The sequence below is a fragment of the Perca fluviatilis genome, chromosome 5, assembly GCF_010015445.1.
Source record: "Perca fluviatilis chromosome 5, GENO_Pfluv_1.0, whole genome shotgun sequence".
Lineage (NCBI taxonomy): Eukaryota > Metazoa > Chordata > Actinopteri > Perciformes > Percidae > Perca > Perca fluviatilis.
The window spans coordinates 28,013,550-28,037,591 of NC_053116.1; the positions used below are offsets into that span (position 1 = coordinate 28,013,550).

General features: G+C 41.2%; 1 protein-coding gene across 4 annotated transcripts in view; it reads left to right on the forward strand.

Moving 5' to 3' along the window:
- The window catches only part of bsna (bassoon presynaptic cytomatrix protein a), a 189,403-nt gene that overhangs the window by 59,151 nt on the left and 106,210 nt on the right, over positions 1–24,042 (forward strand). For all 4 annotated transcript variants that reach the window (XM_039801784.1, XM_039801785.1, XM_039801788.1 and 1 more), the window contains exon 3: positions 20,410–22,086. In XM_039801784.1, coding sequence (XP_039657718.1) covers positions 20,410–22,086 — 1,677 coding nt within the window. The remainder of the gene's footprint in view (positions 1–20,409; positions 22,087–24,042) is intronic.

The following is a 24,042-nucleotide window of genomic DNA, read 5'->3' on the forward strand; positions in this document are numbered from 1 at the left end:
ATATTTGTGGTTTTTACTATCAGTAAATGTTTATGGTCCTGGAGGAGAGGCTGTTGGGGTTTTTACATATATATATATATATATATATATATATATATATATATATATATATATATATATATATATATATATGTATATGTATATCTACATCTACATCTACATATATATATATATATATATATATATATATATATACATATATATATATATATATATATATATAGTTTATTTTTTTTCCTGGCAAGTTAAGCAGTTACCCATCAGGTTCAGGTACATTACCACCTTCTTCTGGACTAGAGGAGGTCTCACTCTGATGATTAGCATGTAGCCCGCATAAAACAAGACGGATTGCAATTAGATTTGGAATCTGGCCAACAGAGATGCATATATGCATAATATGTGTAAAATTGTTAAGTTATATATTTCTAAAGAATAAAGTTTAAATAGCAATACAATTTGACCATGAGATGAATATGGATTTTTATCATGTGATTTTGACTATTCCTGTACATATATTAACATAAAAATAATACTATGATAATATTAAAATAATTATTTTGAACACTTTGGCGATCGTAAAATGTTGGCTTTTTTATTTTCTATTCTATGTATTGTTATTGTTGTTTTTCCCAGTTCTGCTATCGGAGCTGAACCTTTTGTTAGAGTTGTGCACAGGCCTAAAACAGATACCCGGACCCAAACCGCACCTTTCAGACCCGACCCAACTGAGCCCGCCTTGTATGGCTAAATTTAAGACCCCTATGCAACGCTAACGTCTTTGCAGTTATGGGTGGGAATTTTTATATTTCGTCTGAGGAAAAGTCTGAAGCACAGAACTCATAGAATTTTACTTAGACAGTAATTCTAACTTCAGTATTTACCATTATGATTGTTAATCTGAGGGAATTTCTCTGCTGCCTTCTTTAAAAGTAGGCTTTTCTCCCCTCTGCTGTACCTCCTTTTACTCCGTCTCCTCATCTTACCTTTAATATATGCCCACGTCTTCTTATCACCCCCTTCTCACTCTTTTTCCCATCTTATCTTTCTGCCTTTTCTCACCTTATCTCTCTCTCTGTGCTTTTCTGACTTGTCGTCTGAGTGTGAGTGTGCAGCAGAAATGGGGATGGGGAGTTATCTTTTGCATGGAAGTATGGTGAGGATCAGGTCTATTCTGGGGAAGTAGGGTGGTATGGGGGAGGTAGAAAGGGAGAAAACTGGAGGGACGAGGATTCTCTCTCCACATGCATTAACCATGAGAGCAGAGCAGCAGAGAGGCTCCAGGCATGCAGCACACACCTGGACACACACACACACACACACACACACACACACACACACACACACACACACACACACACACACACACACACACACACACACACACACACACACGCATGCACACACACAGACAGAGAGAGTGCAGCTGCAAGCCCAGTAGTTCAGGCGCAGGAATTTATAATGAGTTGTTTTAAATGATTAATGCCTTTTGCTGGCACACACAGATGCCTGCAGATGGAAAGGGAGACAGACAGACAGACAGACAGCACCTACGCTGAGAAAAACTAACTGAAAAGAAGAAAAAAAAATGTAGAGAAGGGTGTTAGATGTGACAATTTCACAAAACCTGGAGTCTCTTGATTCAATGTTAATGCAACAAATATTGCTCAGTGGGTCTTATTCCTTTTTTTTGTAATTTTATAATTAGTCTGTCCAGCAAAGGGCTTGTCTGTTTACAAGGAAAAGTGAATGTGATGTGCATGTCAACAATGACCCCACCTTATTTCCCCTCTTGATGTTGTCGTTCTGGTGTGTGGCTATATTTTGAACAAATCCTGGGTCAATAAAATCCTCCAAATTCTGCATGTCGTTTGTACCTGTACTCTAAAGAATGACACATCGAAGTGACTGATCTGACACCACTATCGGAAGAGCAACACCATTTGTCGCTGTCTTCAAAACCTGCCATGGTTAAAGTTTGGTCAAGTTTAAACACATGCAACTTGGTTTTAGTTTCGGCGTCTATTGTTTTGAGTCATAATTTCTACAGCCGCTATCGGCTTTGTTGCTTCAACATAAACAAACGGTGTTTTGGGGGATTTGCTGAGACGACTGATTCTCTCGTTTTTCTTTGGGAGGACAGCCTTGTCATATCAGTCAGTCAACCACCTGTCAGCTTTGAGACCTTGTTTAAAGTGATGGTTCGGAGTAATTTCACTCTAGGGTCCTTTGCACCATGATCTCGAGCCAAACACCCCCCCAGAAGCTTTTTTCACCTGGGTCGAACATTGGGAGCGTTAGCGTAGCGTAGCGTTACCAGCTGAATAGCTTAGCGCAGAGGCTAATGGATCCGAAGTGTCTCTTAACATTACCCCACTAATAATGCCCGAAATGATACCAAACGTCTACAGTAGTACAAATAGGTTATGCACTCATAAAACGATGGATTGTAAAATTTGTAAGTACACCAGAAGTTTATGTAAATAACACTTGCCTGCTGGCTTCTGCTCTCTGCTGCTGCTGCTGCTGTTACTACCAGGCAGTAAGAGTGCTTAGGGACATCTACAAATTACAACACTGAAAAGACATGCAACAAAAAATTTATTAATTTAATGATTAAATAAGGTAATGTCTCCAAACTTACCTCAATTATTACTTGTCTCCTGCTAGTTATATTACAGCACTTACTTTAAAAAAATTTGTTAAATTAAAAATATTTTTGTTGCATCTCTTTTCGGTGTTGTAATTTGTAGATGTCCCTAAGCACTCGTCTTACAGCAGCAACAACAACAGCAGAGAGCAGAAGCCAGCAGGCAAGTGTTATTTACATAACCTTCTGGTGTACCTACAAACTTTACAATCCATCGTTTTATGAGTGCATAACCTATATATACTAGTGTAGACCTTTGGTATCATTTCGGGCATTATTAGTAGGGGTAATGTTAAGAGACACTTTGGATCCATTAGCCTCTGCGCTAAGCTATTCAGCGGCTAACGCTACGCTACGCTAACTCGTCCAATGTTAGACCCATGTGAAAAAAGCTTCTGGGGGGGTGTTTGGCTCGAGGTCATGGTGCAAAGGACCCTAGGGTGAAATTACTCCGAACCACCACTTTAAGGACACAGCCTTCATACACTTCCTCTCTTTCACTGATCTTTCATGCATATTTGTGCATGTCCGCACACTTTTGATCGTCCTCCCCCTTCTGAAACAGACTCAAACACATGCAGATGCCACTGATGTCCACCCCTATCACACATGCACACACCAAAGGGGAGGAATTTGTTGGAGATAAGAAGATAAGAGGAGAGAAGGAGGGAGAACGCTTTTTGATGGAGAGGAAGAGACTGGCCGTAGGAGGTTTTTAAAAGGCTGACTGGGTGCTGTCCCTGCGTGATGAGACTGTTTGAGGTGGAAGTGATGCGACTCATTCACACTCTTGCACCTCTGCAAACTGGTCTGCGCTGTCTGGAAGGCTTCCTGGGTGGGTATGTGTCTTATCAGCCTCTTCCTCTTGATGACTGCAGACACCTTTTGGTGCAATGTCCTCAATATCATGACTGCCTCATGGGGTTGTTCAAGTCATCAAAAGAATCTAATCAAAGCAGAAAATTAAAATGTTAAATCAATTAATCAAACTTTGCTAGTGGGTCACCTCTTAAAAAAAAAAAGTCTGAAAAACTTAAGTGTGTCCAACTTTCCACTTTTCTTTTAATCTTTACCTCCAACACACCCTTAACTAGCCAAACATATGCATGGTCACAATGGTGAATGCCTCATATTCATTCTTCAGATTATGCTGAAGTGCTTTTCAGGAGAAGCAACCACCAACAATTGGCAATGGATCCGGGGAAACCATTTGTATTGTCTTTTTCATTGGCTATTACTGGCCATGCTTGTTTCGTAGCGGTAAGGCCAGGGAAACCCACTTAAATAGTCAGCACATTAGATGTCATGTATAACACTGATGCTGTAGTAAACTTTAATGCTGTAGTAAACTTTAAATTCAGCTTTTCACACTCCAGCTGAGATAAAATAGCATTTTTTGTTTGTTTGCAACAGCATACATATCTGCTATGTAAATAACTTCTAAGGACTTTTCAGGACTAACATCCTGTGTTCTCATTTGATAAAAAAAAAAAAAAATCAGGAACTACAAGGGAGACATTTATCATTTATATTTTTTAGTTTCATGATGGTGCTCCCTAGTTTTGCATTACTTCAATGGAATTTGTCTACTTAGATGGACACCTTATTTCCGGCCAATCATATCTAATGTAGAGCAGTAGCGTTCTATCATAGGCATGAACACGTGCCTATTCAATATCTATCGTTGCTCACTCTAACCATTTTCATTTCCAAATGCTTCCGAACGTTTTATGAATTCTTCATCCATCCATCCATCCATCCATCCATCCATCCATCCATCCATCCATCCATCCATCCATCCATCCATCCATCCATCCATCCATCCATTCATCCATCCATCCTTTGCACTACCTCATGTTATTGCTTTTCTGTCTGACTCAAATCTACTATTGATCTAACAGCACCGGCTTAGACACAGGCTTTAATCACAAGCTGCGCAGACACACACACACACACACACACACACAAACACACACACACACACAAACTTCCTCACACAGAACTCACATATAGGCTGTATCATTTTGGACTGGGCTCAAAGTGCTGAGGCAGATTTTAATTAAGAAACATGCATTATAGTGCGATAGTGGTCAATATAATCGACCAGTTGGGGTTATTCAGTCAAGGGAGGCAATGGATGAATGGCACAGGTGGTGTGTGTGTGTGTGTGTGTGTGTGTGTGGATGACACTGAGGATGGGAATGGTTTTTTTTTCATGCGAGACTATGGCGACAGAGTGTAGACTGAGATGACATGATAAGAACAGGATTTATGAAATTGGAACGGATGTTGAACTGTGTGTGAGTGTGTGTGTTGGTGCATAGCCTCAGAAGTGAGAGGTGAGCGTGTTTTATGACTTTCTCTTGGCCAGGAGCTTGCTGATGGTAATCATGCTGAGATAGACCTTTGTGGGGTGTGTGTGTGTGTGTGTGTGTGTAGTTCATTCATCAGGACAAAGGAGAGACGAACTGTCAGCAGAGGTGCTATTGGGTCTTGAATGAAGGTCTTTCTCTGCGTCTTTGGATGTTACATTTAAAGGTTCAGACTTGTCTCTCTATTACAGTGGCCTGTTTTCCAGAAGTATTAGTTGGTTATATGAAATGAAAGAAATGCACTATGTAGAGCATGCTCGAACTCTAGAATTTTTACTCCTTCATTTTTTTTCTCATTTGCTCAGGAGGTCCAGTAAGTGCACATAGATACCTAACATGTAGTATTAGATATTTTAAAAAACTAGAGGTGATGTGAATCATTATAGGTTTAAGAAAACCTCAGGACACAAGGTTTCAGAGCTATAAGAACATGGGTGTTGACATGTGATAGCCACCATTTCCTCCAGTTTGGCAACATGAGCATAACAAAATGAACTCAAGATGAAAACCACTGAGGCTCTTATTATGCTGTTTCCTTTGTGTTATGAACACCAGAGAAGTACGGACAGAGTTACAAGAAGTGGCATCAGATTTGGTTCAGTTTTCTGCAGCTGACAAATGTCCGATAATATTGATTATAATAGGATATTTTCTTGATTTAATTCCATCTCTGTGTCATGGCAGTGTGTGCAGATTAACGGATTGTGGCGTCCCTCCATTGCGCCAGTGCACAGAGCTCCCAGGTGAGCCAAGACGCAAGGACGACGCAAAGCGCTTCCTATCTAGGCCGACCTTGGTTGCTCCGAGCTCTGTGCACTGGCGGCAGAGGGAAGCCAAACACCGTTCATCTAGACACACTGCCCACAAAAAGATGACACAGAACCAGATTCAAATCTGCAAAATATCTCTTGAAGTTTTGGAGAGAATATTTGTCGCAGAATGACCCCTGGTAACCAAGAGCCTGGTTCACTGGCTGGAGGATGCATTATGTCAAACTTACAAATATGTAGAAAGAATAGAAATTTGAAATGTGTGATGTGCGTATGCGTGTGTGTGTGTGTTGGTGAGTGTTTCCATAATTAGCTGTAGAATCTCAGTGCTTTGTCATGGGAATACTTCCTGTAACATCCTCTCTTTGTGTGGAATATTGATCAGTACATTAGTCTGCTGCCATGACTATGAGTGGCCAGACACTGTTCACTCACAGGAGTCACTCTGTATAAGAGCCTCCACTCAGTATTTATCTTGACTGACAGTCAAGATAAATGTGAAACATACAGCATGTGCCCCTGCAGACCCGCTAATGTTACATTTCCCATATTGGCCTTCCTCATATAATATATTCCTCATCATTATGAATCTAATATTTATTCTAACATTTTCATGCAGCAACTCATACTGTCTGATGTCCTCAGTACAGAATGTACAGTGCATTCTGCAGGAGCATGGAAGGCTGTGTAATGTACTGCATGTGGGTATATGTGTGTACAGTCTATGCGTTAATGTGTGTGTAGTCTGTTCCCACGACAGAAAGAGAGAGAGAAAGTGAGCTGCTCAGGCCAGACCACCAAACCACAAACATCTTCTAATGCCTGTGGTGGGCTTCATTTACTTTACATTACATGTGACATTTCCAGCCACTCTGAGCCAATTACAGCTCATGGCAACTTTATTCACCCTCACTTTGATGTAATAAAGGCACCTGTAACTATTTTGTACTTTTTGTCAGGGAAAACGAGGCTCGGACCCAAAAATGCAGATCAAGGATTTATTAATACAAGACTACAACAGAAGGTGTCCTGAGGCAGGCAGGCAAAACGAAGACTAACCAAAAATCCAAAAAACACAAACCACAAGAAAAAAAAAAACTGAAGACATGGAAGGGAGAAAACCACCAGGAAGGAGCGATGCAGGGAATGAAGGGGAGGGAAGACGATGAACCGACAAGAGACAAAGAAAGCACAAGGACTAATGCTGCGTTCCAGGCAACCTGTAACCCGTGTTTTCACAACTTTTTACCCGTGAAAGTGCCCTGGAACGGCAGTCAAACCCGTAACTTACTACCCGTGAACTCGTACCAGATCGTTGTACTCCCAGTTACAGTTTTTGACGTCACACACACATAAACAACAATGGCGACCCCTGTTGATGCTGTACAGACGCCGGTGATTAACGGTGAGAAATAGAAATAAATAGACATAAATAGGCAATGTAAAGTAATTCCGCACATTGTAATCAAAACAATACACATACGATTGCGTACTACTTCAGGTTATGTTTATCAAATGAAGCCCAAAATATGTCGCCGACTAGAAATCGCTATTATCAGCTAGCGCTAGCTAACGTTAACGTTAGTTTAGCCTAACCTGAACCCTGCCAACGGCACAATGTTTAGCTAGCCAGCTTTGACGGTGTGCCAAATGTCATTATTGTTATCATCAGACGCACAAATCTGCTGTACACAAACAAACAAAACAGAGAATAAATATACACAATAAAACAGGAAAAATTACAACAGAAAAGGAAAGAAACTTTTATTTTTTATAATAGACCTCCCACTGTTTCTCAATAGTGAGGGAAATTGTGCAATGAAAAATCTCAGCGACTGTCATTTTTGGAAGCAGCTGTTATTCTCTGCTACTCCAACTGTGCTGTTTCACTCCCCCACTGTTTTCTAGAGCTTGTTTTGATAGATACAATTCTGCTGAGACCGTCACAAAGACAACAGCTTGAACTTAGGAGGCATGCTTCATGAAATAGCTCATATTTCAGTTTCTCAATTCTTGTAACATGAAGTGTCCATATCTGATGCTTAATGTCAAAAGTATAAAAACTGTCAGCCTCATATATGGGATAGAGTGGATTGCATTCATAGAGCACTTTTCTAGTCTTAACGACTACTCAATGCACTTAAAGTGCCCATATTATAAAAAAAACACTTTTTCTGGTATTTGGGGTGTTCTTTTGTGTCTCTGGTGCTTCCACACACATACAAACTTTGAAAAAAATCCATCCATGCTGTTTTGAGTGAGATACGGTTTCTGAATGTGTCCTGCCTTCAGTCTCCTGGTGAGCTGTTCAAAATCGGCTCGGACTGTGACATCACAATCTGAAATGAGCTGGCTAACCGCAACCGTTAGCTCGTAGCGTTAGCATTAGCATGCTAACGCTAATGCTAACACTAGCATGGTACCTTGTTCTCAATAGCAAAGCACTGCTACAACACACACAAGTTCACCATAATCTACAAAAGAACTACTTACATGTGCGCCCTCATTTAGAAGTCTCCCAGCTAATCCTGCCTTGTAACTGACTGAAGTTGGAGAAAAAACAAAGTCTTTTACTTCTATGGAGCTAGCTAGCTGACATGATCTACATCTGAGCTACTGAGCATGTGCGAATGCAATCAAAGATAGTACAGAAGAAGAAGAAGAAAAGAGGTCTCACTGTAGTTAAAACAGAGACCAGGTGAAAAGAGGATCTGCAGCAGTGAGAGAGAGCTGTGCAGTACAACAAAAATATGGTGTTTTTTGAAAATTAAACCATGTAAACCTATTCTGGTACAACCTTAAAATACAATTATGAACCTGAAAATGAGTATAATATGGGCGCTTTAACACATTACAGGAACCACACACATTCATACACTGGTGGCCGAGGCTGCCATACAGGGTGCCACCTGCTCATCAGATAAACCTTCATACACATTCACACACCGATGGCGCAGCATTGGAGCAATTTGAGGTTCAGTTTCTTGCCCAAGGACTTTCGGTTAGGTAGACGACCGCTCTACCACCTGAGCAACAGCTGCCATATAGGGGCCTGCTACTAGTTTAGGCCATTAAGGCCATTATCATCTATTTGATTTGGCCGTCACATAGCTTGGTCAGGACCCCTTGGTGTCATTTTTTAACACTCTGGGAATCCTGTTGTGAATTCAAACAAAACTAATATTACTTAGGTTGTGGCATCAGTTAAGAACTTTAGTTTACTTACGTAGACTACGTCATTTAAAAAAAATTCGTTGACTTTTGGATTGACACGGGACACAAACTCTTGGGTTTCCCGGGTGAAAGTCGTGTTACTTTTTGGTTCGATATCATACAAACCTGTTAATGAGAATGCCTTGTAGGCCCTACCGTTGTTGCAGCTTACAGGGACATTCCCATACAATTTAAAACAGATGTATATAATTTTCATGTATAATGAATATGATAAAAAAAAAAAATTGTTTTGTTTGGGCTTTACTTTGAAAAACCCTGTGCCCCTGTGCAATGGAGTCAAACAGAAGGCTGGAACACTAGTGTTTGTTTCAGCCCTATTTCACAATAAAGTATACGCTTCGGTGTATACAGTATTCTATATCGGTCTCACCTTCAGCTTGAACATAAACTATTAATTTGCAGTACTTACATGGTGAGACTCAAGCCTCTTTGTGACACTAAGGTGGTCAAATTAAAAGAGAAACCACTGAAAGATGGTTGATAGTGATGGGGCTTCTACATGTGTGGTGATCCATTACATCTGTTGAGGTGCCCTTGAATGAGGCATTTCTTATCCAAATGGCCCAGTGGAGCTGCCAGCAGTACACGACTGTGGCTGGTTGCACTGGATAGTTCCCAGATTATGTATGACGGCATGCATGCAGCAGCATAGTGAAGGAACACTGCATACATGTTCACCAAAACAACTTCCTGGAAATAGAGGCATTTTCAAAATGAAATACAAAATGAGAATGTTATTGGAATGTAGTTTGTTTTTATTGTGTTGCATGAAATGCAAAGGGAAATTGTCTGTTGATGTTTCGAATCCCACCTCAAGTTTTCTCTGTGAAACTGTGTTAACACCTGCCCAGTACTTGTAGTGTTTGGAGATCTGTGACGTGAATATTTTATGTTGACAGATGGTCAGTGTGTGTGTGTGTGTGTGTGTGTGTGTGTGTGTACTGTATGTGAGTGTGTTTTTGAGTATTACTGGGTCTGTATCCATGTCACACTTTGCGTGCAACAGCCACAGGAAATAGCTCAAACTGTCATCAGACTTTCTTTTTTTTCTCTGGCCTAATGACAGAACTGTGGCTTCTTTTCAAAGGTTAGTATCTGTATGTGTGTGTGTGTGTGTTTGTGTTGTTTGAGTAGGGTTTACAGGGATACACTAGTGAGTGTGTGTGAGTGAGATAAAGCCACCAATCAAAAGTGTAAAGATAATGGTATGCATACTGTATGCATACTGTTTGTCAGGTATTATCTACCTGCACAACAATATTGGACCACAACAAGTGCCCATATTATGAAAAAAACACTTTTTCTGGGATTTAGGGTGTTATTTTGTGTCTCAGGTGCTTCCACACGCATACAAACTTGGAAAAACAACCCTCCATGCTGTTTTGAGTGAGATACGGGTTTCTGAATGTGTCCTGCCTTCAGTCTCCGGGTGAGCTGTTCAAAATCTGCAGGGCTTTCTACGTCAGTAACCGAGATGAGGTGACTAACCGTAGCATGCTAGCGCTGACATGCTACCTTGTTCTCAATGGCAAAACACTGCTACAACACACACAAGTTCACCATAATCTACAAAAGAACTACTTACATGTCTCTGTTCTGCAGGTATTCCACGCAAAGTTGGATGTGCACACTCGTTTAGAAGAAGTCTCCTGGCTAATCCTGCCTTGTTCTGACCGAAGTTGGAGAAACCTTTTTTTTACTGTCTATATGATATATGATCCTTACCTAGCTACTGTGCATGTGCGAGTGCCAACAAAGATGATACAGAAGTAAGATGTCTCACTCTGTAGCTAAAGCAGAGACCTGAACACACAGGGTAAAAAGAGGAGCTGCAGCAATGTGCAGTGCAACAACAATATGGTGTTTTTTGAAAATTAAACCATGCAAATCTAATCTGGTACAACCTCTAAATACAATTATGAACCTGAAAATGCGCATAATATGGGCGCTTTAATATTGTTTTTATTGTTTTTATTATTATTGCTTGAACACATGTTACCTGGTGGCTCAGTTAACGTCCTATTAGCTATTTTCTTAATTAGTAGAGAGTAGCAGAAAAAAAACAACAGAGATAGGGAGATGTAAGGGAAGGAGACCTCATCAATTATCTCCTCTATATGCTGTTTTAACTCTTAGATTGGATCTCAGTTCTCGGTCCTCCCAACTCTTCTCCGCTCCTATCTCTGTGTCTCCAGGGTAATTAATGACAAATTAGATTAGAGTCACAGTGAACTCTGCTCCATGCATCTTCCACTGCTGCATGATATGGGCTAAGTAACATACTCCAACTGTTTTGACAGATACTGCAGTTGGCGGAGTTCTGCTCTCCACTCTGCTGATCTGTTAACCCTCCTGTTGTCCTCGGGTCAAATTTGACCCATTTTCAAAAAGCTTCTATATCAGATACCAAATTGTCAAAAAATAAATAACTTGGATGGTTCCCCACAACGCTCTTCACAAGTAAAATAAATGATCAGTTCACTACTTTTGTTTTGTTTTTTCAATTTTATAGCATTTGAAAAAAAAAAAAAAAAAAACATCAAAAAGCGCAGAAAAATTGGACAAAAAGATTGGACAAAACAATTAGACAAAGAAATTTAACAAAGAATGTTGACAAAAAATGGAAATAGTTACAAAAAATTGGAAAAAAGTGACAAAAACATTGGGAAAAGCTTCAAAAACATCAAGAAAAGTGACAAAAACGACAAAAAAAAGTGACAAAAGCATCAGGAAAAGCGACATAAGTGTCGAAAAAGACGACCAAAAGTAGAAAAAAAAGTTTGTATTTTAAATTACGTTTATGGAATCTTTTAAGTTTGATTTTTTTGGAGAGGGAGTTTGATTTTTAAGTGACATGTGACACGTGCCAGTGGCATGTACTTCCGGTACTTCTGTACGCTAATTGTGATTGCGTGTGAATTGATGCCGTAGCGAGTAGTATTAAAGGGCGAAAATCTACATAGGGAGATCGGTCGGGGTGGAGGATGGGTAAAACACAGGACTTTCACCCAGGAGAGCGGGGAGCGAACCATTTATTTTTTTCCTGAAGGCAACCCGCGTGTGACGTAGCCTCGCGATAAAACATGTAGCCTCGCGATAACACGCCACTTGGCTTTAGGAAAGTGGCACATGCCAGGACCTGCCCCCTTTTTGATTGACAGGTGATCTCCAAGAAGTGCCACACAAACTCCACACTGGTGCACCAAAGATGGCAGAACAGGAAGTTGTAGATTATGACTTGATGTTTTGAAACTGCATATCCTGATAAAGTAGCTTCACATTCTTTAGTCTAACAGTACAACAAATGATCCACAATATAGTCCAGTCTCTCTATTACTACAACAGTTTTTTGTCATTCAAGTAAAGGGTAGTAATAGCAGTATTTTTTTTTTTTTACATCAGGAAGCTTTAAAGTGCACTCATTCTTTAAAAAAAATGCATTTCCCAGTCTGTGTTTCAACATCTGTTCAACTGTTCAACGCTTGTAGACCTGGTGAAATGAATCAAATTGAAGGTTATTTTTAGTGTGTGTGTTTGACTCAATACTGACAGAGTTCAGCCTCTTGAATAGATAGACCTGACCTCCAAGTTTGTTACAAGAGGAGCTCAGACGTGTGTGTGTATGTGTGTGCGTGCGTGTGCGTGTGCGTGTGTGTGTCTGGAGGAGGGAATGTTTTTGTTCGTGGATGAGTGAATGCAGAGGTGTCTGCAAAGAAATAAGTGACGGCAACAAAGAAAAAAGACAGACATGTGATCGAGGAAATCAGAGTCTTGCAGGTTTGAAGAGAGCTGAGCTACTTAGTATAAGCTGGGGATGAGAGGCTGCAGCTTGTGGTGTGTGTGTGTGTGTGTGTGTTTGCCATCATTTTCGTCGGTAACCTGACACTACCTCCTTCTATGTTACATTAAGGAGCTACATTTTTTTAAGTCGATTCAAGTAGTTTGCATTTTGCTGCTCTACTGTTTGACCCTTTGTATAGGGACATTACAAGTAGCTCATTAAACCAAAGTACTTATCACTGTATCATACAAACATTATAACGTGTTATGTTGTTACAAAGTGTCTGATTCATCATTGCTCAATCCTGTCTCAAACCAACATGCAACATTAGTTTATCTATTAATTATCAGTTGTTAGCAGCCTCATAGATATGGGTTAGAACACTACACCTACTAGAAATTTCAGAAGGCCCTTATCATCTATTCACATGGTAATGGATGCGTTAGCTTGGCGTCCGTCTTTAATGCTCTGGGAGTCCCGTGGTGAATTTGAACAAAACTAACGTTACTTGGTTAGGTTTAAGAAGAGATCGCGGTTTGGGTTAAAATACTTATAATGCATGTCTTTATACTACTGCCTACCATTGTCGCTCTTCGTACATCATTTTAAAGTGACGCGGTCGCGCAGTTGCTGAGTGTCTAATATTGACGCAGATGGGTGATCCAGCTTACTAATAGATGATAACTACTGAGCTAACTAGGAGGTAGAGTAGGGCCCTACCGCCTCATACTTATGGTAGTGATAAACAACTGATAACGCCCATTCAATCGGCTAATAACATTCGAAGTGGGAAATAAATGTCTGTTGGGGAAATATAAGAAATATGGCTGTTCGTCAGTGTGACTATGGTGACACAGTGACATTACTGCCTTATGCAGATATGGTTTAAAATTAAGCAAATGTATTGACGTATGGAAACAAATCTAGATGGAGAACTAACAGTATTCTGAGCGATTAATGCAAAACTAGATGGCCCCATCATGAAATCAAAAACTACAAATGTCTCCCGTTTGGTTTCTGATTTTTTAGGAGAACACAGGACATGAGATGTACAGAGCAGACATGCATACTGTAGCAGAAATAAAACATGCAAATTCAATTCAATTGGACTTTAAAGTGGCAAATCAGAAAATACTCCTTTGCATCATATTTATAATGGAAATATGGGTAATGTTGTCAGTAGGTAATAGGATTCTTTGATATAAATACAGCATATTGCTGCCTTTGAAATACCAAAAGGATTTGAATGTGTTTTGTGGGGTAAATTTTTCAGCTCTGTTGAAAAAATGGATTATCTCTTAAAATGTTGAGAAGCACATTTAAGCCATTTGAAAATTTTAGGATAAGTTGGCACACAAACTAATGCCAAAAAACACTGTATACTAAGGGCCTCCTTAAGCCTGAGTGCTTCTACATATAAACCTTGAATATGATAAACATGGGAACATTCAGTTTGCAAACAAGAAAAATTACATTTTGAAGATTTTGGCAACTCAGACTTTAGAGGATCTGTTAAATGATAAAATGCTAATCAAGTAATATATAACACAAGTCAGTTCCAGGGAATTGTCTCCCGTGTGTATGTGTTTATTTACTCCCATTTATTTTAATGAAAAAATATTAAATTCAGCAATTACAGTTTTTTCTTTATTTTAAGCCATTAACCATAGTTTTGTGATTTAAGCATGGATCATTATGAAACGTTAAATAAATTATACAAAAACAGGCGGAAATAGGTGCAAATTTCTTCTGTAGAAATGAGCTTTGTCGAACATTACCTGCCTTTTTTCTACCTAGGTTAGAGTGCCGAGTCAGCATCATTACAGATTGTCAGGGCTCATTTTCCTCCTTTCAGAAAAGACATTTCTGAGCCACTTATTCATATAATAACTTCCACAGGGCTGATAATTGCCTGAGCTGGCCGGCACACCATATGCAAACTGACTGGTTTGTGAACCATACACAGAAAGTAGGTTATAACATGAGGTGTCACCTGTACTGTAATGCTTACCTAAGACACCTGTCAAAGCTGTCCTTTGACTACCTTATCAGTCTCCGTCAGAGCTGTGATTGAGGCCTGAGGCAGTTTTTCAGGGTCAGATGATCGTTATTGCTCATAAACAAGGTTGAATGTTGTCTGTCTGCATTTTGTCTCTTGCTGCAGGCTAGTGTTTTATTATGTGATCTTTATTGACCTCTACCTGCAAACAGAACTACTGTGTCCAAAATCTATACTACATAATGACTCCATACTAATCTTTATTTTATGTTTTAGAAGTCAGTATACAAGAAATAGATGTACTTTAGGACCAAACCATAAAAGGAGAACTGAAAATGTTTAATTCTAAAACAATTGTACTTCTGCTTCAGATTCAGGGTCACACTCAATGGCTTACTGCAGGGGTCGGCAACCTTAGGCACATTAGGGACATTAACCAATGGCACGCTGGCAATATGTGTGCAAGAGAGTTATTGATGTGTTGAAATCATGGTTGAAATGCTGAATTACTCTCTCATCCGCATGCCAAATTACAACGTTCACAGTTGCGCGACCTGTTATTTACGGTAATTTGATTGACTCATATCTCTGACTGGGAACAATACAAAGAGGATTACCAACGGCCGCTGGGGCAGATGAACTAACGCTAGTCTCGTTACTGTAAATAGGCTACATTAAAACCTTCGTGAGTTAAAAGTCAATACTTATCAATGCACGCACCTGTGTAGACCGGCATAAACATGTAGGAGGCGATATTTCAATCTGCTCTGTCTGCTCAGTCCCCTCTTGTCCACAGCGCTGTTTTACGCAAACACAGCTCTACTCTGCAAATAGTAAATTTTTACAAAACAAGCTAAAACAAAGGCTGTCGGTTTGTAGTCTAACTGTTTATATTAGTTTGCAGGGAATCTTGACATTTTTTTATAATTCTTATGAACTTAAGCTGGCTGAAGAAACCATCCTCTCCACTGGAGCGGTAAATATGGATGCATTGTAAGACCAAAACAAATACATCTGGCTGCTTAATATGCACGTGAATGACGCAGTCATTATGTTTGTGTTCTTCATTCTTGATAATGATGCTGGTTGTGTTATTATTATTTTGCCACAGCATCGTTTCATTGAAAATGAGGCATACAGGACCTGCTTATCAGTCCATTCATCATTAAAGCTGGGCTTTTCGCTTCAGGCTCTTTGACAGTGATATTTTTGTCAGCCCATTTTCCACCAATCAGGACGCTGCATACTAAAACCATGTTTCCATAATCATAATAATAATAATATACAATAATAATAATTACGAGGTCCTGATTATGAGAAATAAATGTTATCAAATGTTGCTATGGAATAAAATTACAGATTCCCTGGATATTACATTTTGATGTGATGTCATAATTAAACTTAATGTTGACATGGCACATAAACAAGAAAATTTGAAAAGGGCAATTCATATCAAAAAGGTTGCCGACCCCTGGCTTATTGGGACACTTATAACTGAGTTATTGTTATTAGTTACACCTGGGCTTGTCCTACTATGACAAGTCAGAATGTCTGCTGTGAAAAAAATGTGTTGACACAAACCAGTAATGTTAAAGACGTGAGTTAGCTAGTGATAGCAAAGACGCAACCTGTTTTAATATTCCACCACCACTTAATATTGACTACATTTTTGGGCTTTTAGTTAAGTTAAGGAAAAAGATTGTGGTTTGGATTACAGCACTCCTAAGGAACACACATTTCTTGGGTGAAAGTCTTCCCGGGGGAAGTGACCTCCGCTCCCTGGCTTGAAAGTCCTGTGTTTAATGACCCACCCATCCCAACCTCTTCATTAAGCGGCCAGCTGTGTTCTTATACAGTGGCAGACAATGTAGTGCATACAGAAAGAAAAAATAAACCGTTGAATGCTTACAAATTACAGTGCTTAACTTTTCTTAGCTTTTTGAACAAATGGTTCAAGAGAACAGGCTGCTATTATCAAACACAGCAGTTGTGAAGAGATCACCACCCATTTTAGGAGGGCAAACCACCTGTTCCTTGTGAAACTGCTGGATGACAGTTTCTCCTTGCTGGTTTGACAGATAAAAGCACACAGTTGTACGTGATACTGACACCCATATGTGAAAGCCGGTCCACAAGTTCCCTCTTCCTCTTTTGGGCATGGACCATCAGGCCTACTGTATATACAACGGTACAGGTGTTTCCTGAGGTGTCTCTTATTGGCCGTGGTTGTGGGTCCTTCAACCCGCCTGTGCACGACGCTGTTAAACTTCAGCAGTTATGCGATAGTTAGGGCTGCAGGCGTTGCTGGATATTCACTCTGGTCTCTGATGCTTGGCCCATTAAGGACCATGTTTACCAATGCCAACAGTAGGTTTGGAATCTTGTTTGCAGCCTTTTTGGAACCCAGTGAATGGTTTCTGCTCTTCAAACATATGATGACGCACAATTTTCGCAGCATGGGTGAGATGTACGGCATCACTGTCACTGTCCCATTCAAATTCCTTGGTCAGTGCTGCACCAATATCATCAGAGAATGCAAGAAGGGCATCCCTGCCCTGGGTCTAACCTTGCAGGTCAGGGATCTGAGCCACGAGTCTTTCCTTCAATCTTGTAGCTAGCTAGCTCTAGCATCAAGCCTAAAACCAAGATGCTCCATCCTTGACCTGTACAGATGAGCCAGATCAGCCAGCTTGAAGACTGATGCAGTACTGTCATTAAGGCGTGCTTCCTCGATGTATATTAATATATAACAATTACAAACTATCCATCAGATTTTTATCATCTTATCATTATTCATCTCAGAACACTATGTCATTTTACTTACCTTCTTGGTTCACTGCATACGGTGTCATAGGGATGTCATAACCTGAATCTATATTTTTTTATCTCATACTTGCTTATGATGAGCTTAGTGTTGATTATGGAAGTATATGCATGTATTCATTTGGTTCTCAGGCTTACTAGGATCTAAATTATGTACGTTATTGCAAGTGGGTCCAATGGGATAGGACATTTTGATAAACTGCTGGCAGACATTTTGAAAAAGGGCTTCCACTGCAACCAGGGTGTGAGTTTGCGAAGTCCCAATATCCAGTTTTGTTCCCAATGTATCAACACATCTGCCAATTGTGGTGCTTTTATCACAAAATGAACAATTGTTACAATTTATTGACCTATGCCGCCCCACTATTACTATTAATTCAAAAATCAGCTTAGGCCACTCGTATGCTTGCAGCTGCATTAAATGGCCAGTTCACACAAATTACCAAATTAGTGGTATCCAGATAGTTTTGGTTTTGTTTGTCTAGTTTTATATTTCCATGTCTTTTGGAACTCCTTTTTATCAAAGAAGTAGTGTCTATATGAAAACCGTTCACAGATTATCACAGAGTAAGTGGTACACTGGAAAGGCTAGTTGCTTTTGAATTGGGAACAGTCAATATTATATTTCAGTGCTGTGAGAAACACATATGAACATCATATGAACATGACACAGGTGCTTAAATGATTCACGGGTTTTAACCACAGTGAAGCAGAAGTGAATATTCTGTGCTGCTGTGCTGTTGATTAAGCTTGACATGATGAGAGCTGAAGAGCTGCCTGGATTAAAAAACTGCTGACTCCTCTCCCTCTCCATCTCCTCCCTGCTCTTTCCCATCGCTCCATCCCTCGCTTTATCCCTCATTCATTCAAGTGTCTCTTGTGATGTTGCTTATAAAGCAGAAGGATAGACAGGGACTCATTAAAGTCAGCCCCCCTTCTTTCTTTTTCTCCCTATCTACCTCTCTTCATCTCCCTCTTGCCATCTTCATCAGATGTAATTATGGCTGCACAACGTGGGAGGAGCCTGCACAGCAAAATTATACTTTCAAATCTCCTTCCGCTTCAGCTATTCAAGGAGCGAGACCTACATTTTCAAGCTGATCAGAAAGAGAACAGAAAAATGGGGGTGAAGATGGAAAACAAGAAAAATGGGAAAGTGCAGGGGGCATGTGAAGAAAAGAAAAAAACAGAAAAGAAAAAAACAGGCAGAAGAGAAGCAGGGAGGAGAGGAAAGACGGCTACAAAGAGAATATGTTAAGGAGGAAAGGAGGATGTCAGGCTGTAGCAGTGGCTGTAGTCGCTGAGTTAACAGAACATGGGATCAGTAATGCTGTCAAGCTAGAAAATGCCAGACAGAAAAGCATGCTGGGACAGCACAGTGGGAGGAAGTGCTTAGTTAGGCTACGTGACAGATTTTTTCTCCCCATATTTTCCCTTCAAATTCAAGGAGCCAACTTGTCCTTTAGCAAAAAAACCTTGGGGGGGGGGGGTTCAGTGAATAGTGGGCGGGGTGATACCATTCATTTGCGCATTGCATTGTGGGAAGGAAAGGGGATGGGAGAAACGCTTGAAACGTGCACAGATTTACTAGCATTGCTCTGGTTGCAGAGGAGCTATAATTGCACTATTTATGGCAGCTGGGTGGCTGTGTTGGATGCAAAGCTACAGTAGGACAGACAGGATGAGAGCAGTAGGTTGACACAGTTCAGAGAGGAGCTGTGTGTTTTTTGCAGTCGGAAGAAATTAGAGACCCAAGCAAGGTCTGGACACAAGGGAGTATCAGCTCTCATCTGGAGGAAGAAGAGAATGAAGGAGGAAGACATGGAGAAGAGGAGGAGGTGGGGTGATGTTTTTATTTCTATTTTTAGATGCTGAGGGGTGTTTCATATCAATTTCATTTGACTGTATGCGTCTCTTATTATATTTGTTTGTGTCTCGCTCGTGTCACTTAATGTGCATACCTGTGTACACATGTGGATTTATGTGTGTGTCCGTGAGAGATTTTTCACTCCGGTTGCGGTTTCGGCTCAGCAATCACCCAGCGCTGCAGTCAATTTGTGGTTGATTTACCTCTCTCTCCCTCTATTTCTGGTTGATTACAACTATTCTCTCTGCACTTCTGTTTTCCACGGGAAGAAAGATGGACCATATTCTATGTGTAGCCATCCAAATGCACTCTCTCTATCATCTGCAGCTTTGAAGTTGGCTGAATTAATAGATGAGACACTGTTGCACCCTCTCTGAGTCAGCGATGATATTTTAAAGTAATCAATAGCAATCAGCTTTGAAAGGGAAAATCAATTACTCATAGTGATGTTTTATATCTACACTGTCCTCTGTCTTCATTTATTATCTTCCTTTTCCTCCTTTTCTTTCATTTTATTTGCTTTCTTTTACCTGGTTTCAGCCCTTAGACTTTTCTTACATCACTAAAGCAAACGGCATCATCGACCTGTGTTTAATGACCTCACAGACCCAGTCAGTTAAAACACATGATTGTGCTGCCAAGCAGAACCTAATTTTAAATTCCAGTGGAGAGCCGAAGGATACCAAATATGTATAAGATGATCCACAATACATCTAGAATTTTTTATATTTATAGAATATTTCCATTTTGATGGATTGAAAATATTTCACTCAGTATAGATATGTAGCTTCAACGAAGAGTTGAAACAAGCTGATATGTACAGAACATGTGTGATATTGTCAAATAGACGAGCTAAGATGACTTTTTCCGAGGGAAAGGTTAAATAACATGAAACCTGTCTCTTCTCTGTCTGCAGGTCCAGGAGTGGCTGTGTCTGAATTGTCAGATGCAGAGAGCTCTTGGCATTGATATGACCACGCCTCGCTCTATGAGCCAACAGCAGATTCACTCTCCGTCTCACCAAGCCAAACCAATCGTCCAGCCTCAGCAGCCCGCACCTCAGCCAATACAGCCGGCAGCAGCAGCACAGCCCAAACCTTTGGCACAGAGTCAGTCCACTCAACGGCAGCAGCAGCAGCAGCCACCTCAGTCTCAGCCTAAGTCTCAGCCCTACGGCCAGACTCAACCCTATTCCCAGACCCAGCCACACTCCCAAACCCAGCCATTCCCCCAGTCCCAGCCATACTCCCAGTCCCAGCCATACTCCCAGTCCCAGCAGTATCCCCAGTCTCAGCCCCACTCATACCCTGCATCCAAGACAGGGCCCCAAACTCAGCCTCATACCTCACCAGGCTTGCAGAGACACCCAGGCCCTGGCGGACCCCAGACTCAACCAGGGTCCTTTCAGCAAGGCATGAGGTCTGACCAGTACTCCCAGAGAGGTCCCGGGGCTCCAGGAGCTGTTGGAGGTCCCGTAGGTGGCCCCAACCAGCCAGGGGGTCCACGGATTCCCCACCCTGGTGCTGTGCCTCTCCCTGGCTTGACCAAGGCTCCGTCCCAGCCTGATTTGGGTCGCGGTTCCCCGATGCACCAGTCAATGGCACGGCACCATGACCAGACCAGAAGCGCCGGCTCCTCCCCAGCCCACAGACCTCAGAGTCAGGCTCCTCCTCCTGCCCAGGACGGCCTGACCAAACTGTTTGGTTTCGGAGCATCGCTGCTCAATCAGGCGAGTACCCTGATCAATGTTGACCCTCTAGCCACCACCTCCACCCAGCCAAGTCCTGCACGAGGCAAAGTGGTGTTTAGTAATGCAACTACTGACATCAAGCAGCAACAACAAGGGGCCCCTGGCACCAAACCATTCAGTACGGGGGGCCCTCATGCTCCAACTCAAATGGGTGGCCCTCATGCGCCGAGCCAAACGGGGGGCCCTCATGCTCCAACTCAAATGGGTGGCCCGTATGCACCAAGCCAAATAGGGGGTCCTAATGCGCCAAGCCAAATGGGGGGTCCTCATGCAGTGAGCCAAATGGGGGGTGCTCATGTGCCGAGCCAAATCGGAGGTCCTCATATGCAGAGCCAAATGGGTGGTCCTTATACGCAGAGCCAAATGGGGGGTCCTCATACGCCGAGCCAAATGGGAGGTCCTCATACACCTAGCCAAATGGGTGGTCCCCAAATGGGCGGTACCCAAATAGGTGGTACTCAAATGGGCGGTCCCCAGATAGGCGGTTCACAAATGGGCAGTCCACAAATGGGTGGCCCACATGCAACAACCCAGAAGCAGCCGACCAAGCCCCATCAACAAGGAATGGCGCAACAGCAGTCGCCTGTTCATCATCAAAAAGGGCAGCAAGGACAACAACATCAGCAAACACCTGCTCATCTGCAGAAAGTGCTGCAGAAGCAGGAGCCCATGGCAGCCCCTGTGCCTGCTCCGGAGCCTGTGAAGCCTAAAGTGAACTGTCCTCTTTGTAAAACGGAACTGAACATTGGCAGCTCCGACCCGCCCAACTACAACAGCTGTACGCAGTGTCACAGCCAAGTGTGTAACCTGTGTGGCTTCAACCCCACGCCGCATCTGGTGGAGGTAAGATGAGTGTTACACATACATGCTGTACAATGTACACGCAAAGTCTCTCACACACAAATACATATATATGAATGCAAGCAAAACATGTTTGACAACTTATTGTCGTACACAGTGCCGTTTGAGGAGGAAAAAATACTTTGAACAGATGCAAAACCAGAAAATGACATTTGACATAATACGCTATTTCACATTTTCCACAGTTTAACACAGGTGATAATGTGACTGGACACATACCTGTTTTCCTAAAGTTGCTGTAATACTCCCCACTCACCATTTGTCATTTTGGGCAGCTATGTTGCCTAATTTTACTGTGTTGTCGTGCTGCTTTTATGTATTTAAGTTTTATGTTAAGGACCAGAGCATGTGATCAGAGTGGAGCGATGACAATTTCCGCTCCTCCTTTACGGAGCTATTCTTTCCCTCCGCTCCCCCCAATCAAAGTTGCTCCCGGCTACTCAGTTCAATATTGCTCAACTCAGATTTCACACCCTCTACTCAAATCACTCAAAAAAAGGAAAAAAAAGCTGTCGTATCAGATGAACAGTGACCATCCTCATTTTAAGCCCGAAAATCCAGCAAAAAGTCAGCCGGGTGACAGGCACTGGAGGGAGGGTGCCGTTCATCTGCATGTACTTTGCTGCAGTAACACAGAGACATGCTTCAAACTCATGGTGTGAGCAATACCAGAGAGACATTGGAGTGGGATGGAGCTTGAGATAAGACTAGACTCAAACATTTAAAAAATCCACTCTGTGCTCCATCCAAAACCCTTAAGGCTCGCGCTCCCCGCTACACTCACATTCTCTGCTCAGTACCACCTAATCATCAGGTGGGTCTTTGCCCCACTTGCACCGAATGGCCTGTCGCCTATAGTCTTCCACTACACATACATATTTAAGAACAAGAACTGTACTCCCACACACACACACATCAGAATCATCTCCTCCCAGACAATCGATACCATTCAGCACTAATAGAAAATGCTTTTCATTTCACTGTTTGAATCTTTCAATTCGCTGTGTGAGTGCAGTTACACCTGAACCTCTCATCTTTCCTCTGAGGAAAGAGTCTTTTTTCCATTTTCTTGCTTTTAAAATTGTCAGTGTTTATTAGGGCTGGGACGATATGCTTTTGTCCCGATTTGATTCTTTCACGATACATGGGTGCTGATTTAATTTGTATTGCGGTTTTCATTTATTGCGATTCTAGAAGTATTGCGATTCGATAGTATTGAGTATTGCGATTTTCTTTTCTTTAACAAAAACAAAAGTTGAATAATACACTTCTAGATCAATATATCATGAGAAATTTCAAAAAACTGCATGAACTGCAACTGCAACTGATGTGAAGAATGCGCATCACATGTCAGTCAGTCAGTCTGACATTTATTTAATTTGTAAAGAAGTACATAATATGCATTTTCTGCTTTTGCTCTGTTTTGCTGGAAACAGATATGATGTAGTCGCCATTGGCGTATAAACAAAGTAAAATAATTCATTAAAAAAATTATTAAAAAATCCCGATACATACGATTTCTGATTTTGTTTCCTATCCCTAGTGTTTATAGGCCTATATTTCATTTCCAATTTTCTGTTTTCTGTTCTTTTACAAACTCTTTCGTCTTTCTGTCCTGCTGTGATAGCTGTAAGTTGTCTGTTTTTTCTCTCTCTTTCTATACCTCTCTGCCTCCTCCATACCTAATTTGTTTACTTAAATAATAAATACCTGTGATAAGGGAGTGTAGAAATGACTAAAAACACTTTTAGTGACAAGAGGGAAATGGAAGACCATTGCCTCCTCTCTTCTCTGCCATCCCTTTGAGCTACAGTGGCCTGTATTTGACATTTACATGTTGGTAACAATTGACGTTTACAGATTAGTAATTTTGCCTATTTGGAACATAGATTCAAAAGAAACACCTGGTACAAATTGTAACAACACAGGAGTTCATGT